The 20,215-nt window shown below is 47.3% G+C and overlaps 1 protein-coding gene across 3 annotated transcripts in view; it reads left to right on the forward strand.

The window, feature by feature from the left end:
- SH3BP2 (SH3 domain binding protein 2) overlaps positions 1–20,215 on the forward strand; it is a 131,936-nt gene that overhangs the window by 62,137 nt on the left and 49,584 nt on the right. For 2 of the 3 annotated variants that reach the window (XM_075333017.1, XM_075333056.1), the window contains exon 1: positions 14,058–14,223. The exons of the other annotated variant lie outside the window; for it this stretch is intronic. In XM_075333017.1, the coding sequence (XP_075189132.1) occupies positions 14,144–14,223 (80 nt within the window). In that variant the 5' untranslated portion in view covers positions 14,058–14,143. Of the gene's footprint in view, positions 1–14,057; positions 14,224–20,215 lie in introns of those variants that run through there. 3 annotated transcript variants of the gene reach the window in all.

Raw genomic sequence — 20,215 nt, forward strand, 5'->3', positions numbered from 1 at the left:
GCTCGGCATCGCTACCATCGGCATGCGATGTCGTAGTGTGGAAAGTACCACTTAGGGCGGCGTTACACACACCGATTTATCGTGCGATCGCATGAGCGATCGCACCCGCCCCCGTCGTTTGTGCGTCACGGGCAGTTTGTTGCCCGTGGCGCACAAAGTCGTTTACCCCCGTCACACGTACTTAGCTCCCGAACGACCTCGCTGTGGGCGGCGAACATTCTCTTCCTGAAGGGGGAGGAACGTTTGGCGTCACAGCGACGTCACACAGCGGCCGCCCAATGGAAGCGGAGGGGCGGAGATGAGCGGGACGTAACATCCCGCCCACCTCCTTCCTTCCGCATTGCCAGCGGGACGCAGGTAAGCTGTGTTCGTCGTTCCCGGGGTGTCACACGGAGCGACGTGTGCTGCATCGGGAACGACGAACAACCGGCGCGCAGAAGGAGGAACGACGATATGAAAATGAACGACGTGTCAACGAGCAACGATAAGGTGAGTATTTTTGCTCATTAACAGTCGTTCGTAGCTGTCACACGCTACGATATTTCTAACGATGCCGAATGTGCGTCACGGAATAAGTGACCCCGACGACATATCGCCCGATATATCGTAGCGTGACGCCGCCCTTAGGCCTGTTTCACATGTCAGTGAAAAACACAGACGTTTTTCAGTGACGTGTAAAAAACTCATATGTCCGTCCGTGTTCCATGATTCACGGCACACGTGGGTTGTCCATGTGCAATCTGTGATACGTTATCCATGATTGCACATGGACGTACACTCACCTGCACCTGCTCCTGCTGAACTCTTCGACTCTGCTGTGTTTCTGCCCCCGCTGCAGCTACTTCCGGGTCGGCTGTGGCTGCATACATGAATATGCATGAGAATAAGCAGCCAGCTCTGAAGCAGAGGCAGCAGAGGCCGGAAACAAGCAGCGCTGGGTGAAAGTGCTTTTTATTTTCAATGTCTGTGTTTTTCTGGTACAAATTACAGGGATCACACCATAGTGTGGTCCGTGGGACATGAGTGATGCCAGAACAAAACGGACATGTCTCCGTGCGGCAATCACAGACACTCGCGTATGCCGCACAGAGACATGGTCAGTGAAAAATCACTGATGTGTGTGCAGACCCATTGATTATAATGAGTCTGTGTATGTCAGTGATTCTGGTACACATAAAAACTTGCACATACGTACCAAAATCACCGACGTGTGAAAGAGGCCTTAGGAAGGCCTTAGGAAGACAAGTGAGAGTTAATCTCTGCTGGGCTGCTTACTAATCTCTTTGATCACATACTGTGGGGGGGACAGTCACGTTCGCTCCCCTTCTATATATGCTGGCTGGACTATTCCATTAATGCCAGCTATAGCTTTCCTATACTGGTCTGGTGAGGTGTTGCGATCCAGACTTACTTTGATGGTTGTTGTGTATTGTTGCTGTGAGCGGTTGTGGTGTTAACCCTTAGTGACTTTTTATTGCTACCTTCCTGCTCTTGCTTTTCTCCTTTGTCTCTTACTGTTTATTCCTGTGAGTTTGCAGTGCATCTGAGTTTTGTCTTTCCCCTATTTGTCTTAATCTGTGTTTCCATCATACTCTTGCCTCTTCCTTCTCTAGGGGGAGACAGATTAGATCTGGTCAGGAAAATAGCAAGGAACGGGACTTCGGCGTCTCCATCTTCAGGGGTAATGCTGAGGTAAGAGATAGCCTAGGGTCCCCAAGTGTGAGGGACAGTATAGGAGCCCTCTGTCTCTCGCAATCCTGCAGTCACATTTACATTGTGACAGTTATACAGATCTCAGCACTCAGAGAACTGTTAGATCTGCAGCAGATAAAACAATTTTTAATCGTAACTGCAGCAAGCAGCCCAGTAAGTGACACATCCTTTGAATGAGGGTCTCTTCACCAACATCATGCTGCTCTCAAATGGGATAACAAAACACCTGGTGACCAATTCCCTTTAAAAAGGACTGATTCCCTACTTATGAGATCGTTACCTTGACAAAGGGCTGTTCATAAAGTCTCCCTCTGCAGCGATCAGCTGTAATCTCTGGGAAACCTTGCAGTAGGTGTTTAATTTTTCTGCAGCGCCTCCACAGGGGAAATAAAGAATTACACAGTGTACAATCAAATCAATGGCTTATCTGTATAATATGGGATAGGACAGATATTTGTTCTAACCACATAACACGCTGGCCAAGATATGAGAATCTTGAACAGAAGATTCTGTTTTCTTAATTTTAAAATACCTAATAGTTTATATAAGAAAATGATTTTCCAAAATGAACAACCCCTCTAAATCTCTAGGCCCTGAACCTGGATTGTCAGTGTATAAGTTGCACATTTTTGGATTCTTTATGCCAGGTAGACAGCTGGCAAGAATCGCGAGCAGACAAATCTTAGGTATGATGTATTGGTAGACTACTTGTTGGTTATGATGTCTTAAAGATGAGTTACAATGGCTTATTTGTATGGAGGAAATTCCTCCGACATCTCCTCGGTCGCTCTAGGCAAAGTTTCTGTTTTTTCGGCCAGAATGATCACACTCTAACAAAGGACAGAATAGACACACTTTCCAGCTCTAGATATAATAGACCAGGAACCCGTTTATCAACACCTCATTCCAAGCTTTAACCCCTCAAATCCCACCGAAGACGACATCTACAGGAGTTTGTATGTTGTCCCCGTGTTTGTGTAGGTTTTCTCTGGGTTATCCGGTTTCCTCCCGCACTCCAAAGACATAGTGATAGAGAATTTAGATTGTGAGCCACAATGGGGACAGAGATGATCAAGTGTGCAAAGCGCTGGGAAATTGATTGTGAGCCCCAATGGGGACAGAGATGGTTACGTCTGTAAAGCGCTGTGGAACATACAGGTGGTATATATGGTAATGTAGATGATGATTTTGTATGGGATCCGATTTTTTTTTTTTTTTGCACACCCATAGACTGGAATATTCTCATCAATACTACCGAAGAAACTACTGCAGTCCATGCTCAATTGTTTTCATGCAAATCCAGTCCTTAAAAAAATAGCACTCATTTAAAAAAAAACAAAAAAACATACAATCTAAAGGCCGCTTTACACACGATATCGCTAGCAATGTGACACGCCCAGATCGTTGTTACGATTTGCCAAGATCGCTCATAGGTTGTATTGTAGCGGTCACACGTACACATCTCACAAACGACGCTACATCGTTCAACGATATATTGTTTGACCAAGGCAGTCGCGTGGACACCGTCACACAGCAATCCTCCCAACGATTCCGGAAAAGACAGAGGCGTATAGCGTCCATAGCATACACCCTGGCATGACACCAATCAGAGCGGAGGAGACGTGGAGCATTGTTCGTAACGACACGCCCGTCGCTGATGACGGACGCACTAACGATGTTGTTCGTCGTTGGCAGGGTGTCAAACGTAGCAATATGTCTACTGCGTTCGAAACGACAAACAACACTTTAAAACTGAACGACGTGTCAACGATCAACGATTTTCGCTATTTTTACGATCGTTCAGAGTCGCACGTAGGTGTCACACGCAACGACGTCGCTAACGACGACGAAAGTGCGTCACGAAAACCATGACAACAACGACATATCGTCAGATATATCGCAGCGTGTAACGGGGCCTTAAGTGCTGTCAGTTCTCCCATGGACAGAGCTTGGCCCCTAAAATTTGATCCTACGATATCGCTAGCAATTGCTAGCGATATCGAGCGTGTAAGCACCCGCCTCCGTCGTGTGTGCGATATTGTGTGATCGCTGCCATAGCGAACATTATCGCTACGGCAGCGTCACACGCACATACCTGGTCGGCGGCGTCGCTGTGACTGCCGAACAATCCCTCCCTCAAGGGGGAGGGACGTTCGGCATCACAGTGACGTCACTAAGCATTTGGCCAATCAAAGCGGAGGGGCGGAGATGAGCGGGACGTAACATCACGCCCACCTCCTCCCTTCCGCATTGCGGCCGGTGGCAGGTAAGGAGACGTTCCTCGCTCCTTCGGTGTCACACACAGCGATGTGTGCTGCCGCAGGAACGAGGAACAACATCGATAATCAACCATTACCGATTTTTGGTTTTGGGACGACTTCTCCATGGTGAGCGATTTTCACCATTTTTGAGGTCGCTCAAGGTCGCTGGTAAGTGTCACACGCTGCGATATCGTTAATGACGCCGGATGTGCGTCACTAACAACGTGACCCCGACAATAAAACATTAACGATATCGTAGCGTGTAAAGCCCCCTTAATAGTCATCACTTTTTTACTCCTCTATCCACATGACCTTATGAGATCTTGTGAATTGTAGTTTTTAATGACACCATTAATTTTGCCCTATAATATACAAAACAAATGAGAAAAAACGGTAAGTTCGGTGAAATAGTGAAAAAAATAGCCGCAATTTTTTCTTTTATGCTTATTGTTCAGTAAAAACACCTCGCAAACATGAGTCTTCAGCTCAGTGTGGTGGTGGCAAAATCAAACTTTTTATCCTTTTTATTTTCTAGATTTATGTCCCAAAAGTTTTTTTTATTAGCTTTGCACTTTATTTTTTATACCTTCTAGGGAACTTGATCGCTTTTACGATATGCTGCAATGCTTCACAATGTAATGATCTCCTTCACAGGAGTAGCAATACGGCCGCAATGGAGAACTCAGTGCTGCAAAGAAAATCAGTATATAAATGTCAGTTATAAATGGAATTTTTCTATATGTCAATGAAACCATTTTCATCAGTGACCAAAAAAAAAAAAAAGCAAGACGTGTCTTGGCTTTAGGCGGGCTTTATACGCTGCAACATCGCTAGCAATGTCGCGAGCAATAGCACCCGCCCACGTCGGTGGCGCGTCATGGGGTGATTGCTGCCGTACGAACAATATCGCTACGGCAGCGTCACACACAATTACCTCTTCACCGACATCGCTGTGGCCGCCGAACAATGGCGTCACAGCGGCGTCACTAAGCGGCCGCCCAATAGAACCGGAGGGGCAGAGATGAGCGGGTCGAACATCCCGCCCACCTCCTTCCTTCCTCATTGCCAGTGGACGCTGGTAAGGAGATGTTCCTCGTTCCTGCGGTGTCACACGTAGCGATGTGTGCTACTGCAGGAACGACGAACAACCTGCGTCCTGCAACAGCAACTACATCTGAGATTAGAACGACGTGTCAACGTCAACGATAAAGTGAGTAATTTTGATCGTTAGCGGTCGCTCGTACGTGTCACACGCAACGACATCGCTAACGAGGCCGGATGTGCGTCACGAATTCTGTGACCCCCAACAACATCTCGTTAGCAATGTAGTTGCGTGTAAAGCCCCCTTATGTCTTGTACCTCTAAAGATTTTTTAATCATACATATTCCATGGTAAAAAAGGAAGCCCTGGCTGCGGCGCGTTCACACGAGAAGATTCATAGCTAAAACAATAAAGTTCATAAAAAATTCTAGTTTCTAAGATTAACTAAAATATTAAAATAAGTTAACATATATGAAAAAATATAGAATTTTTTGGCTTTAAAAATGTACCCGAGCATGGTAGTGCCCGCTCATCACTAGTTACGAGTACAGAGCACCCGAGCATGGTAGTGCCCGCTCATCACTAGTTACGAGTACAGAGCACCTGAGCATGGTAGTGCCCGCTCATCACTAGTTACGAGTACTGAGCACCCGAGCATGGTAGTGCTCGATCATCACTAGTTACAAGTACCCGAGCATGGTAGTGCCCGCTCATCACTAGTTACGAGTACCGAGCACCCAAGCATGGTAGTGCCCGCTCATCACTACTGACATTAATAAGGTGTTTAATGTCCACTAGACATTCATTTAAAGATAACATAATGCAGATTTATGAGCAAAACATACAAAAGAAAGAAAATATGCTGACCCTAGAGGCGTACATACTTTGCGTTGGGCGTTCTTTGTTTATGAAGTACCGTGCAGTGTTTGGGCATGCATATTGCATGAAAACATTGAAAGACATAACTAATTTTGCTCTTACACCGCTCCGACAATGGAAAAATAAAAAAAAGTTATAGCTTTCAAAACATGATGCCACAAAAAGGAAAGATTTTTTTCTTTTTACAGAAAGGTCCAAACTAGGCCACGTCCTGAAGTGGTTAAATTACAGTGCGCCGGGTTACTCACCCAACACCGGTTACATCATGTGACTGATGAAACCTCATGACTGCTCTATAGGCGAGCGGTGCCGGCTGACACTGTGACACTGCATGTTTCCAGCAGAACGGGGGCCGTTCCCACGATCAATTTTAGGTTAATGTTTTTGACAATGTGTATTTTACACTGAGTCAAAAACACAGCATCTTACAGCTTCCGCACAGAGGATGGGATTTAGGGTTCTGTTCCACTTGCGTTTTGCACAGACGAGTGTAATCTGCTAAAACATCGAATTTCACTCTAATGCAAAACTATGGGGCAGTGTCCATCTGCGATTCATTTCTCATGCCATAATGGCATGCGTAATGAATCACAGGATGCTGCGTTTGGCAGCGAGTCTCGGCTCACGCACCCCCATAGAAATCTAGGGGAGCGTGTAAAACATTGCACTGCACTCGCATGTCATCCGAGTGCAGTGCGATGTAAGCAGAGACAGACAGCGGAGGAGATGGGGAGAAAGTGCTCCCTCCCTGATCGGATCACAGTTGTATGACCCTCGGCTGGCGCACGCAGCAGAGGGTTGTCAGTGTGTTGCCCAGTGAATGGGGTACTCGGTCCTGGGCAGTGTATAACTGGGGAATGTCACTTTTGTGGCTGTTGCCCGGTCCTGTGCCCTGGGTGCTTTTTAATGGGGAGTATTTACAGGGGAGGTTAAAGTCATTTGTGTGACGCCACCTGCGAGTTGCGGTTAATATGGTGGAACCGCCGCTGCTGAGTTGATTATCTCTAGGGCTGGTGGTGATGGCAGCTGTGGTAGTAGGCCCTCCACAGGTAAGGCTGAGCCCAGGGAGATGTAAGATGGAGTCTTTCGCCGTTAATAAGGGAGGCCACACCGTGGGTTGTATTTAACAGTCTCTACTCACTCTTGACCCTTGGACGGCTGGTTCAGGTCCCTCTATTTCCAGTGCCAGTTGATGACTCGGTTGCTCTGTCCCCGGCACCCTCAGTGTGGTTGGGTCCCTGTAGCATGGAGCAGTTTGGGACCCAACTGTCCCTTTTTGTGGCAGTCTCCTTGTCCGTACGGCGGGCAGTGTGGACCCTGTATGGCTGGTCTGTGTCCCGAACCCTGATCCTTGCTTTACTGCTGGTGCCCCCCAGATTTGTGGGTCAGTTAGGTCTGTGCAGGTCCCCTCACTGTGCAGGTATTTGAGGCCGTATGAAACTGACGCCTCAACTAGGGCTCTGTGCCCCGTCGGTGCTCTGGTCCCAGCGGTACTCTGGTGTACCTGCCCTGGTGACCACTCTCCTGTGCCCCTGGGTCACCTTTACAAGACCCAGCTCTAGGCACGTCTTTCCACTTTCACTCACTACTACAGACTCATGCAGTCCCCTCCTACCAGGTTGTCTAGTACCTCTGGTCTGGCTCTGCCCTCTAGGTGGCCATCCCCTTGTGTCCAACTAGCCAATTACCCCTGGTGTGGAGTGAAAACTAGGATTTTGGTGTGTCTAGGTGTTGCTGGCACTGGTGTTCCAGGTCCCAGGGGGTAGGTCCTGTATCCCCGTGAGGATGCAGTTCCTCGTAGTGCCCTGAGTGGCTCAGGGGCGTTAAAATAGCATATCTGTAACTATACGCTAGTGGAACCGTACCCTTATAGAAATCTCTGGCCCAATGCCAAAAACTCAATAAAATGCATGTAAAAACTGCAAGTAGCCAAATTTAAATAAGTGCAGAAAACCTCACCAAAAATTAATTGTAGAAATGTAGCTTGATGAGGGGGGGGGAAACTGTGCACCTGTGATATCCATGTGTCCAAATATGATGAAACACAGGACCTATAAGAATAGACTTACACCCCATTCATCATTGCCTTTGTGCCTAATTTTTGTCTAGTTTTGTGCTTTTTTTGTTTGCACTAAACAAACTTGTTAAAAAGTTGCAAAATTTAGTGCAACTCTACTCCGGTCTTCTCCAACACAACCCCAGATGATTTTTCTACACCCAAAGAAAAATTGCGATATTTTGGAAAGATGCGACTTTTTGGTCCAGTTGCAAAAATGGTTAAGAATAATAGGGGAAAAAGAAAAAACCCGATCTTTTTACTTTTGCGCCATATTCATGAACAGCGTAAATCATTTTGATGAATTTGGCACAATAAACATCAGAAAATACCGCAAGATAAAAAAAAAGTTCTGATTTATCACTTCCATTTTTTTTTTAAAGTCTCATTTCTTTTTTTATCTTGTGGTTTTTGCTGACGTATATTGCACCAAAGTCATCAAAATGGTGCACACAGTTTATGAAGTTGGTGCAAAGTCAAAAATGGCCTTTTTTTATCCTGTTATTAACCATTTTTTGTGACTTGAGCAAATGTTGCATCTTTTTCAAAATGTTGCACAAAAAAGAGCAACTTTTTATTTAAGTGTAGAAAAAAAACACTCCAGGTGCATTGTGTTGTTCTTCATCTATGGAGAGAGTGATATTGAAATGTCGGTGTCCCCGCACTGTCCCACTGCTTCCTCTCAACAGGGACGCCGTCTCTGACGTACTCACCACCGCAGTTGGCCTTCTGTGTCTCCATCTTGTCTATCTCCTGCCTCCAGACATCAGTGCCTGTACATGTCACGCAGGTCTCCTCACAACATTCTTTGGGCATGCGTGCGTTTTCCCCACCTCTAAAGTATCCCCAGCCAATGGCTGAGAGTCTCTGTGTAATTGAGGCACCTTCCCCCCTTCAGTAGGGAGGTGCCTGAGCAATTAGGTTCCTAGTGTGTCAGTGCAGCCGCCCTGATCTAATAGTATGGGCGTCACCTAATAGGCTGCAGGCTTGTGACTGTGCATCTGCATGTGTGAACAGCGCTCTATGCAAGCCATCAGTGTGCAGATTTACCATCCAGCAATCGCCCACTCCATGTTTAGAAGTATGCGTGTGATTTGCTCCTCCTGCACCTGTGAGGCCTCCCTCTAGTGGGGGCTTAACTGTATCCTGCAGGCTGTATCCAGCAGGATGCAGGAGGCATTTGGCCTAGGTAACGTACAGCTGCAGTTCCATCTTTGCTGTAAGTTATTATATGTATTCCTCTTTTTTGTTGCTTTTTTATATTTCATCTATGAAGAGAGTGATATTGTAATGTCGGCGTCCCAGCACTGTCCCGCTGTGTAATTAAGGCACCTTCCCCCCTTCAGTAGGGAGGTGCCTGAGCAATTAGGTTCCTAGTGTGTCAGTTTCCGCTTATACACCAGTGTGCTGTCTGTCCATTATTCTGACCCCATCTTGCATGTCGCCAGTACCTGCCCCATCCTGTTTGCCATCCCGTGCCTGTGTCCCTGACCCCTGCAGTATCGGGGACTGGAGTGGTACCTGGTGTCTACCCACAGCCTAGCCCACCCTCACCATCAGAGGTTCTGGTGAAGACCCGCTAGACACCTTGTCATGCCCAATCAGGGTAAGCTCAGTCCGTGGATCAGCGGGTTCACACCCGCTAACGTACCTGTAATTGTGACTCAGGCAAAAAAAAACTCACCAGAAAAAAGCCACCAGCTACTGTAACTCAGGTCAAAATGGTGGCTTTTTTCTAGTGAGTTTTTTTCTTTGAATTTATGTCCTTTTGGGTGAATTATTTTCAATTGTGACTCAGGCAACTTTTTAGACCATGAATTTCTGTTACCCAACACCTTAATTTCAGAGTTGTGAGCCAATGCACGTGATGTAATATGTTCTTTATAGAAGGTGACCATTTCTGTCTCTTAAAGTTAGTAGAAATTACAAAGTCCCTCTGGATTAGTCAGGTAGTCACATACATACCAACATACACACACCCCCACCCTAGGCAGTTACACCAGCCAACCAAAAACCCTTGTTGCCTCCCTCCAGAGTCTGATGTCCACACCAGGTGGGGCAGAGCCAGGTGGTTGGCCCCACCCACCGAGGAGTTCACAGGCCTGGAGGCGGGAAAAGTGTCAGTTTAGTTTTGGAGGTGAAAGTGAGAGGAGTGAACACTTGGGTGTCTGGGTTGGAGCCCAGGCACTGACAGCAAGGTTGGCAGACGATGGTGGCAATCTGCAGGAGTTGGTGGAACTCCGCAGAGCTGTAAGGACCGGGGTCGGGCGTCGGCCCGCCGGTACCGGACCGGGGAACGGAGTGAAGCTAAGCACACAGGCAGGGCCATCGGACCCCGACCAGGCTTGGAGCCGCCGTCAATAGTCAAATCCGAATGTGACAGGAACCCCAGGGGTTTCCTAACAACCAAGTCCCGATTGAAGGCAACCGTCCACCCAGAGAGGATATACAGCCACCGCCACAGGCTAGGGATCCAAGGGCCAGCGCCTGTGGGCAAAACGGGCTCCTACGGCACCTATACGCCAGGGAGCGGACTACCGGTGGGCAACCACAGGAGTCAGAACATTTCTAAAAGGTGCAGGAAAAGACAGCCACCATCAGCCGTCCGGGGAGAGCACAACAACAACACTGCAGCCGGCTGCGGGACCCGTCCATCCGGCCGTTTTGGTTTACCAGCGACTCTGTCAGTGATTGTCTGAGTGAGTACACCAGTGCCGTCCGGCACCGCGCCGCGCAGTCCCTGCACCCCAGCCATCCGGCCTCCTCGTTACATCACCGGGCCCCGGGATCACCAACCCCCCTACCCACGGAGGGGACAACATCCTAGCTGCTCCCTACCATCTCTCCCGGGATCCCCATTACCAGCAGCGGTGGTGCCATCATCACCACGTCCCGTGGGTGGCGTCACGAACAATCTCCCTAACCAAACCATCCCTTTTCACTCACGGGCGAGGAGCGCTGCTCGAGTCCCCGGGTCCGGTCCACCGCTCGAGCCACCGAGCAGCAGCAGCAGAAGCCCCGGACCCGACCGTGGCGAGCGCGTCCCCTCCGCCCGCGACATACGGCTTATTGCATTGCCCCAGTCCAAACTCATTTTTCAATCTGTATTTCCGATGCAGAGATTCTCTGCTACTTATTATAATGGTCTATTGATAGTCCTGGACACTGAGCAATTCGGTAACTATTTAACTTCCTTGAAGCAAAACCACAAGGGAAATTAAACATTACATAGCGCCCATTTTCGGATTACCTGTGTAATGCAGGACAGGATGGATCCTCCAAAACGAGAGACACTCGTATTACCTTTATCCATTCTTGCCAAGAGATGAGGATCTTGAACAGAAAACTCGCCTTTAGTACAGAGTTGGTACCAAGCATTTAAGTCTAGCACTGGACCTTTCTTCCTTGCATTGCTTCCTTGCAAGTCCATCGCATTCCTTGATGGACTTTGCTACGCAGCAAGACTCGTGCGCTGACATGGAGGAAGGGTGAGCTGATCAAAACTTTTGTTTCCTTTTTCCTGAAGCATTTAAGTTATCTTTTATTAATGGAATACGGGATAACTTACTGATTGCTGGGTGGGGGTGAAATTTGAGCATGGATGGATAGCTCCATTTAATTTAATATCAATAGAGCCACCAGAGATATCACGGTTCACCTATTTCCCACAGTCCCAAAGAGAATGAGTGGAGCAGATGTGCACATCATCAACCTCTGCTCCATTCACAGGAAGCTTTTTTGAGCTCCAATTCTTTGGATCATTGGGTTCCCAGTGGCTGGACCCGAAGTGATCAGTAAGTTAGTCCTTATCCTACAAATAAAAGGTGACTGAGGCCTTTTAAACACTGTCAGTGTGCTTAGTGGATTTCACATGAACCGCACCCTGACATCAATACTAGTGCTCATGAGCAATATTCCATACAGACCATGGAATATATCGTAGCATGCACTAGTTTCACCTGTTTTGTGCTATTTTTTAATAATGATGACTGTGACAGGGTCCTTCTCCTATATCACAGAATCAAGAGAGCGAGAGATGGCTGTACAATCCAATAAGCATTTATTCCAAGCAAATCAAAACTGTCCATAACATAATCCACAAAACAGAGGGTAAAATTAGTCCAGTAACACAAATATAGTCCAGTAAGCGATAAATGCCCAGGTCTCTCTGAGAAGCCAGTTTCTCTCAGAGGATCAATCCTTCTCTCTTCAAGTTCTCAAACTGCCTCATCCACCCAGGTAAGCAAAGAAATTAGGTGGATTCCAAGCCCACCTCCCCCCACACCTAGGGACAGGAACACTACAGGGGGTGATTACCTACAGACAATACAATATACACACAAACAATACAAATAATGGACAGTGAACCACGCCTAAACATTAACCCACACAAAATGGTACATAACCCACAATATCACACCATCACAATGGCTTATCCTTAAGATAGTTTATTGGTATGAGATCGGTGATGGTACAACCCCAAAAGCCCGTCCAATCAGCTGTTCCCCCCGCTGCAGCGGAGGTTGGATGTGAGGCTATGGTGAGGGTTCAGCTAAGGACATGTCGTAAGGTGTACTGTTATGTCCTACTTCGAAAAGGGAGCATTAATAAAGAGTAACCATCATTTTAATTCTCTTTCATAAATCAATAGTACATGGGAAAATAAGAAACGTTGTAATATGTCTTATCAGAGGAATCTTCTTCTTTCTCCTCCAGGATTGATCATTTATTATCAAACTGTTCAATTCATTTATAAAAATGTGTCTTCGGGAAATACAGACTTTCCCATTATTGTGATAGGAGATGGCAGTTGGTGCTTATAAGGTTCTATGGAGAACTTGCAGCAGAATGTCTGCATCTTCCTCTAGCTCCTCCCCATCTCCATAGAAGTTTACAAGCATCAACCGTCACGCTAGGTACGGGGAAGTACCAAGCGAGTGGTAAAAAGTAAGGTAAAAGGACCCATACATCTAGGGAAGGGGGAGATGGCATAAAGTTGGTCCCTGGGAGATGGCCTAAAGTTGGTCCATGGGGTCCCTCAGCACCCTAGATAGGTTCTGCACCTATGTACTGAGCCGGATACCTGACCCTAGGTATCCCTAGTGCTGGACCCTAAATAGGGGAACAGTTCGGATGAGCTCTTCGTCAACCCCACTAAACACTAAAGAAAGACATATGGGGGAAAAAGCATGAACTACTTATCCACAGATGACACAGGCAAGAGTTCAGAAAGCTTCAGCAATGTTACTACATATGAGTGCAAGACACCTGCTTGCAACCAGAGCTAAAATGAACTGAATAATATCACCAGCACCAATTCAGGGAAGAAGGAATTATTTAAGCAACAAGCGAATACTGATGATCAGCAACTGGGTGGAAGGCGAGCTCCTGCTACGTCCAAAAGGGGGAGAGATGAATCCAGCAGGAAAGCTACCTATACCAATGAATACTGACAGCAGGAACAATAGAAAGTCAGGGAGCATTCTGTGCAGCCAAACGCTGTGACCTTCTATGGCCAGAAACCACATGACTGTCTGTCACATAGGACACCAATTGTGATCTCCAATCTCAGTAATGGGAACATCTATATTAACTAAATACCCATTCAGCCTGTGAAATGAGAATATAAGATCAGTCCAGGAGGAGAAAGAAGTAGATTTCTTTGATAAGACATATTACAAAGTGGCAGTGATTTCCCGTCTCAGAGTGACGTGGAGAGAAATGCAAACTCTAAAAATTTCTTGTACAATTTCTTCGACATCGATGTCACATAAAAAGGGGAAAACCTCCCCCCGCCATCTATATCATGCCTTATATCTCGGTGCAGAATTACTTGTAAGGCCACAGATACATGAACGTGCCGGTTTGTTCCTCTTTTTGTGAATGAGGAAGTAACAAACCTTAAAAGTAAAGCGTTAGGCTGGAATTTCCTTTATTTTCAAGGGTATTATACGGTTCGTGCTGTTGCTGTGAAGTTGTCAGAGGAGGAAACTTATAGCAAATATGGTATGGCCTGGTGTTAGCCCTCCGGAAAAAGGAAGTTCTGTGTCACCAAAGGAAATCTGTCACGGCCAGTTTTGTGCGCCTGTCTTACCGAGACCCTTGTAGTTGCAAGTAGAAGCCAGACGTGGTGCATCACTGCTCCATCCTTCAGAACGAGAGACTTATCTGCGGAATCATGGAGTAAATCTGATGGCGACATCCATAAAAAGATCTAAGTCTCGGGCTGCATCTGTGGATAGAAGAAACATGTGTCGTGGGGACACTATCAGGTTGGTGAGAATTTTGCGAAACATTGTACCTGAACATGAAAAATGGTAGAAAAGAGGAACTAGTTGTGCATTAAGATTGCAACTTTATATATACATACATACATATATCACAGTATATTATTTTTATTTTTTTTAAAAAAAAATTATTTTATTTTTAATTCATTAATTAATTATTTTTATTTTATTATTGTTATTTAATTTTATTTTTTTATTCTTATTTAAATTATTATTATTTAAATTATTTTATTTTTTATTATATTTATTTTTGTATGTATTTTTTATTATTTTTATTTATTTTTTATTTATTCTTGTTGTAACTAGTGATGAGCGGGCACTACCATGCTCAGGTGCTCAGTACTCGTAACTAGTGATGAGTGAGCACTACCATGCTCGGGTGCTCAGTACTCGTAACTAGTGATGAGCGGGCACTACCATGCTCAGGTGCTCAGTACTCGTAACTAGTGATGAGCGGGCACTACCATGCTCAGGTGCTCAGTACTCGTAACTAGTGATGAGCGGGCACTACCATGCTCAGGTGCTCAGTACTGGTAACTAGTGATGAGCGAGCACTACCATGCTCAGGTGCTCAGTACTCGTAACTAGTGATGAGTGAGCACTACCATGCTCGGGTGCTCAGTACTCGTAACTAGTGATGAGCGGGCACTACCATGCTCAGGTGCTCAGTACTCGTAACTAGTGATGAGCGGGCACTACCATGCTCAGGTGCTCTGTAATCGTAACTAGTGATGAGCGGGCACTACCATGCTCAGGTGCTCAGTACTCGTAACTAGTGATGAGCGGGCACTACCATGCTCAGGTGCTCAGTACTCGTAACTAGTGATGAGCGGGCACTACCATGCTCGGGTAGTACTCGTAACTAGTGATGAGCGAGCACTACCATGCTCGGGTAGTATTCGTAACTAGTGATGAGTGGGCACTACCATGCTTGGGTGCTCAGTACTCGTAACTAGTGATGAGCGAATACTACAATGCTTGAGTGCCAGTACTCGTAACTTGGGAGGAGCGAGCACTACCAGGCTCGGGTGCTTGGTACTCGTAACTAGTGATGAGCGATCACTACCATGCTTGGTACTCATAACTAATGATGAGCAAGCACTACCATGCTTGGGTGCTCGTAACTAGTGACGAGTGGGCACTATCATGCTCGGGTGCTCTGTACTCGTAACTAGTGATGAGCGGGCACTGCCATGCTCGGGTGCTTGGTACTTGTAACTAGTGATGAGTGAGCTCTACCATGCTCAGGTGCTCAGTACTCATAACTAGTGATGAGCGGGCACTACCATGCTCAGGTCCTTGGCACTTGTAACTAGTGATGAGCGGGCACTACCATGCTCAGGTGCTCAGTACTCGTAACTAGTGATGAGCGAGCACTACCATGCTCAGGTGCTCAGTACTCGTAACTAGTGATGAGCGAGCACTACCATGCTCAGGTGCTCGGTACTCGTAACTAGTGGTGAGCGAGCACTACCATGCTCAGGTGTTACGAGGGGGACCCGGGGAAGCGTGCCAAGATGGGAAATGGACAGCTTCCGCCGGTCAAGGTCCACTGTGCGGTGTAAGGGACCGCCGCTATGGTGGGTGAAGAGTGAGCGGGTTGCTGCTAGCGATCGTCTGGAATGTCACAGACGATCTATGTACACCGATCTGCCCTAACCCGTGAGGGTTGTATGGCAGGGATCTCACGGCTCGGTGTACCTGTTGCACGGGGAAGCACAGAGGTGCCCACACACGTGTGCCAGTGGAAGTCACAAGAATATGGCACGAGGTATAATAAAAAAAGCAACAAAAAGAGGATAATGTCCTCCAAAAATCAAGTATTACTCACAGCAAGTTGGGCTGCAGTGTGTACATCGCCCTGGCCAAAAACTGATGCTCTAGCAGGATACAGCTAAACCCCCACTAAGTGGAGGCATCACAGGTGCAGGAGAAGCAGATCACACACACACCTTCATGGAATGGAGGGGAGGTGACTGCTGGATGATAAAACTGCACACAAGTGGCTTGCATAGAGTGCTGTTCACATGCAGATGACACAGTCACAAACCCGCAGCCTATTAGGTAACGCCCTTCTATTAGATCAGGCGGGCTGCCAAGCCGTACTCCACTGTATATCATGCACGGACAGACACTCTACAATGCAGGGCCCAACAGAAAGGGGCCTGGCTGTATCCTGTACAAACAAAAAAATATGAGGTTTTTGTTGGTATTTATGGCCATAAAACGTAAGCCTACACCCTCGTCAAGGGACCTCATGTCTGTAGGTCCCTACACTAAATATAATAAAAAAAGCAACAAAAAGAGGATAATGTCCTCCAAAAATCAAGTATTACTCACAGCAAGTTGGGCTGCAGTGTGTACATCGCCCTGGCCAAAAACTGATGCTCTAGCAGGATACAGCTAAACCCCCACTAAGTGGAGGCATCACAGGTGCAGGGGAAGCAGATCACACACACACCTTCATGGAATGGAGGGGAGGTGACTGCTGGATGATAAAACTGCACACAAGTGGCTTGCATAGAGCGCTGTTCACATGCAGATGACACAGTCACAAACCCGCAGCCTATTAGGTAACGCCCGTCTATTAGATCAGGCGGGCTGCCAAGCCGTACTCCACTGTATATCATGCACGGACAGACACTCTACAATGCAGGGCCCAACAATCTGTTGGGCCCTGCATTGTAGAGTGTCTGTCCGTGCATGATATACAGTGGAGTACTCTTTTTGTTGCTTTTTTTATTATATTTAGTGTAGGGACCTACAGACATGAGGTCCCTTGACGAGGGTGTAGGCTTACGTTTTATGGCCATAAATACCAACAAAAACCTCATATTTTTTTGTTTGTACAGGATACAGCCAGGCCCCTTTCTGTTGGGCCCTGCATTGTAGAGTGTCTGTCCGTGCATGATATACAGTGGAGTACGGCTTGGCAGCCCGCCTGATCTAATAGAAGGGCGTTACCTAATAGGCTGCGGGTTTGTGACTGTGTCATCTGCATGTGAACAGCGCTCTATGCAAGCCACTTGTGTGCAGTTTTATCATCCAGCAGTCACCTCCCCTCCATTCCATGAAGGTGTGTGTGTGATCTGCTTCTCCTGCACCTGTGATGCCTTCACTTAGTGGGGGTTTAGCTGTATCCTGCTAGAGCATCAGTTTTTGGCCAGGGCGATGTACACACTGCAGCCCAACTTGCTGTGAGTAATACTTGATTTTTGGAGGACATTATCCTCTTTTTGTTGCTTTTTTTATTATATTTAGTGTAGGGACCTACAGACATGAGGTCCCTTGACGAGGGTGTAGGCTTACGTTTTATGGCCATAAATACCAACAAAAACCTCATATTTTTTTGTTTGTACAGGATACAGCCAGGCCCCTTTCTGTTGGGCCCTGCATTGTAGAGTGTCTGTCCGTGCATGATATACAGTGGAGTACGGCTTGGCAGCCCGCCTGATCTAATAGAAGGGCGTTACCTAATAGGCTGCGGGTTTGTGACTGTGTCATCTGCATGTGTGAACAGCACTCTATGCAAGCCACTTGTGTGCAGTTTTATCATCCAGCAGTCACCTCCCCTCCATTCCATGAAGGTGTGTGTGTGATCTGCTTCTCCTGCACCTGTGATGCCTCCACTTAGTGGGGGTTTAGCTGTATCCTGCTAGAGCATCAGTTTTTGGCCAGGGCGATGTACACACTGCAGCCCAACTTGCTGTGAGTAAATATGGCACGAGGGTAGCACAGAGGTGCCCACGCACGTGTGCTTTCAATAACCAGGTGAGTCCGGTGGAGGCTTGAGGAGCTCACCTGGGACAGGAACACGGCCTGTTGAAGGGGATACTGCCGGAGCAGCAAGGCAGGAACACGGCCTGCAAACGAGGTACTGCCTAAGCAGCAAGGGCCAAGCCCACAGAAGACAGTAATGCCTGAGCAGTGGCGTGGCAGCACGCTGCCAGACATCCAAACATAGAAGGACAGTCGCGCGCCGCCATGATGGCAGAAGGAGCTTTTAAGGAGGTGTCGTTCCACCCAAGGGCGGGCGCGAGGCGGAGATGACGGACTTGACCCAATCAGGGTCCACGACGTCCCAGCCTGGCCAGTCAGGATTCACCACGTCACCTGCCTTGTCATCAAGCCGTGTGACGTCAGTGGGCGAATCAGAACCCACCACGCATAGCACATGCTCACCCTCCTGCCTCTGGGAAATAGAGGCGGGATCCTCGATCTCACAATGTGCAGAGATAACGGGAGTCTCACTGCTTCCCTGAGCAGTAAACCTCTGCACATTGTGCAACCTCGCAGACCTTCGGGGCCGCTGAGCAGGAGGTCCTGCGGCAGGAAAGGAATGGGAGACCGCTTCACTCCTTGTAACAGAAGAACCACTAGGTGTCGCCCTTCTGCTGCCTCTCTGAGAAGGTATCTCCTGCACACTGTGCAGTCTGGCAGACCTTCGGCGCTGCTGAGCAGGAGCGCTCGTGGCAGGCAAGGAATGGGAGACTGCCTCAGTCCTTGCCTCAGGAGAGCCACGAGATGTAACACTCAGGTGCTCGGTACTCGTAACTAGTGGTGAGCAAGCACTAAAATGCTCGGGTGCTCAGTACTTGTAACTAGTGATGAGCGAGCACTACCATGCTCAGGTGCTCAGTGCTCGTAACTAGTGATGAGTGAGCACAACCATGCTCGGGTGCTCAGTACTGGTAACTAATGATGAGCGGGCACTGCCATGCTCAGGTGCTCTGTATTGGTAACTACTGATGAGCGGGCACTGCCGTGCTCTGTATTGGTAACTAGTGATGAGCGGGCACAACCATGCTCAGGTACTTGTAACTAGTGGTGAGCGAGCACTACCATGCTTGGGTGATCAGTACTCTTAACTAGTGATGAGCGAGCACTACCATGCTCAGGTGCTCAGTACTCTTAACTAGTGATGAGCGGGCACTACCATGCTCGTAACTAGTGATGAGCGGGCACTACCATGCTCAGGGGCTCGGTACTCGTAACTAGTGATGAGCAGGCACTACCATGCTCAGGGGCGATTATAGAGTAGTTGGAAGCTCGGACTGGCACGACTTGAGTACCCAAGTATAATTGAAATCAATGGAGGACTTGAGCATTTTTCCAGAAAATTTCCTTGAAAAATGCTCGATTCCCCCACTGACTTCAATTATTCTAAGGTAATCAAGACGCGAGCGTCCAACTGCTCTATAATAGCCCCTGAGCATGGTAGTGCTCGCTCATCACTAGTTATGAGTACCGAGCACCCGTGTACGGCAGTGCTCGCTCATCACTAGTTATAACGCATTGTTTCCCTTTGTTTGCTGGCGGCCAACCCCAATGGATATGTGGTTGAGCTTACTCTTCTTGCGATCATTGTAAAATGATAAATCTACGTCATATAATCCCTGACCCTATAATTAGGCAGATTTAACATTCAGGAGTCACATGTCAGACCTCCCCTTTGCATTCTTTGATTATACACAACTTCTCATTTTTGTTTTATTTTATGATTGCGTTGGTGACGTCTTACCGGTCATAATCTCGGGTACTTCCTCGCCAATATATTGTTAGATTGCTATAAACGCCCCCATTTTTAAGGGACTTTTTGTTTCTTTCTTTTGTATTTGATTTCTGCCTACACTTCTGCTTCTAAGTTAAATTTAGTAGCAACACCTGAGTGGGACGTAGTTGAGAAAGCCATGGAACCCATAGGGTGTAGGGGCGACATGACAGCCCGGAGGGTAGGGAGTTGATGGGGTTAAACAGTGTTGGTTCGTTTAGCAATGAGGAAAAGAAGGTGATTGGTTAGGGGGTGGAGTGTGGTGGAAGGAAAGGAGGGAGCTTTATGGTGTATATAATAGGAGGTGGGAGTCCATTACCTCCTCTTGCATTTCCTGGATGACAGCTTCCCACCCACCCTCCCTTCTATTGTGTATTGTTATTATTGGTGTGTTTATATGCATGTATAGTTATTCAATTTTTAGAG

This window comes from Anomaloglossus baeobatrachus, chromosome 1, assembly GCF_048569485.1.
Source record: "Anomaloglossus baeobatrachus isolate aAnoBae1 chromosome 1, aAnoBae1.hap1, whole genome shotgun sequence".
Lineage (NCBI taxonomy): Eukaryota > Metazoa > Chordata > Amphibia > Anura > Aromobatidae > Anomaloglossus > Anomaloglossus baeobatrachus.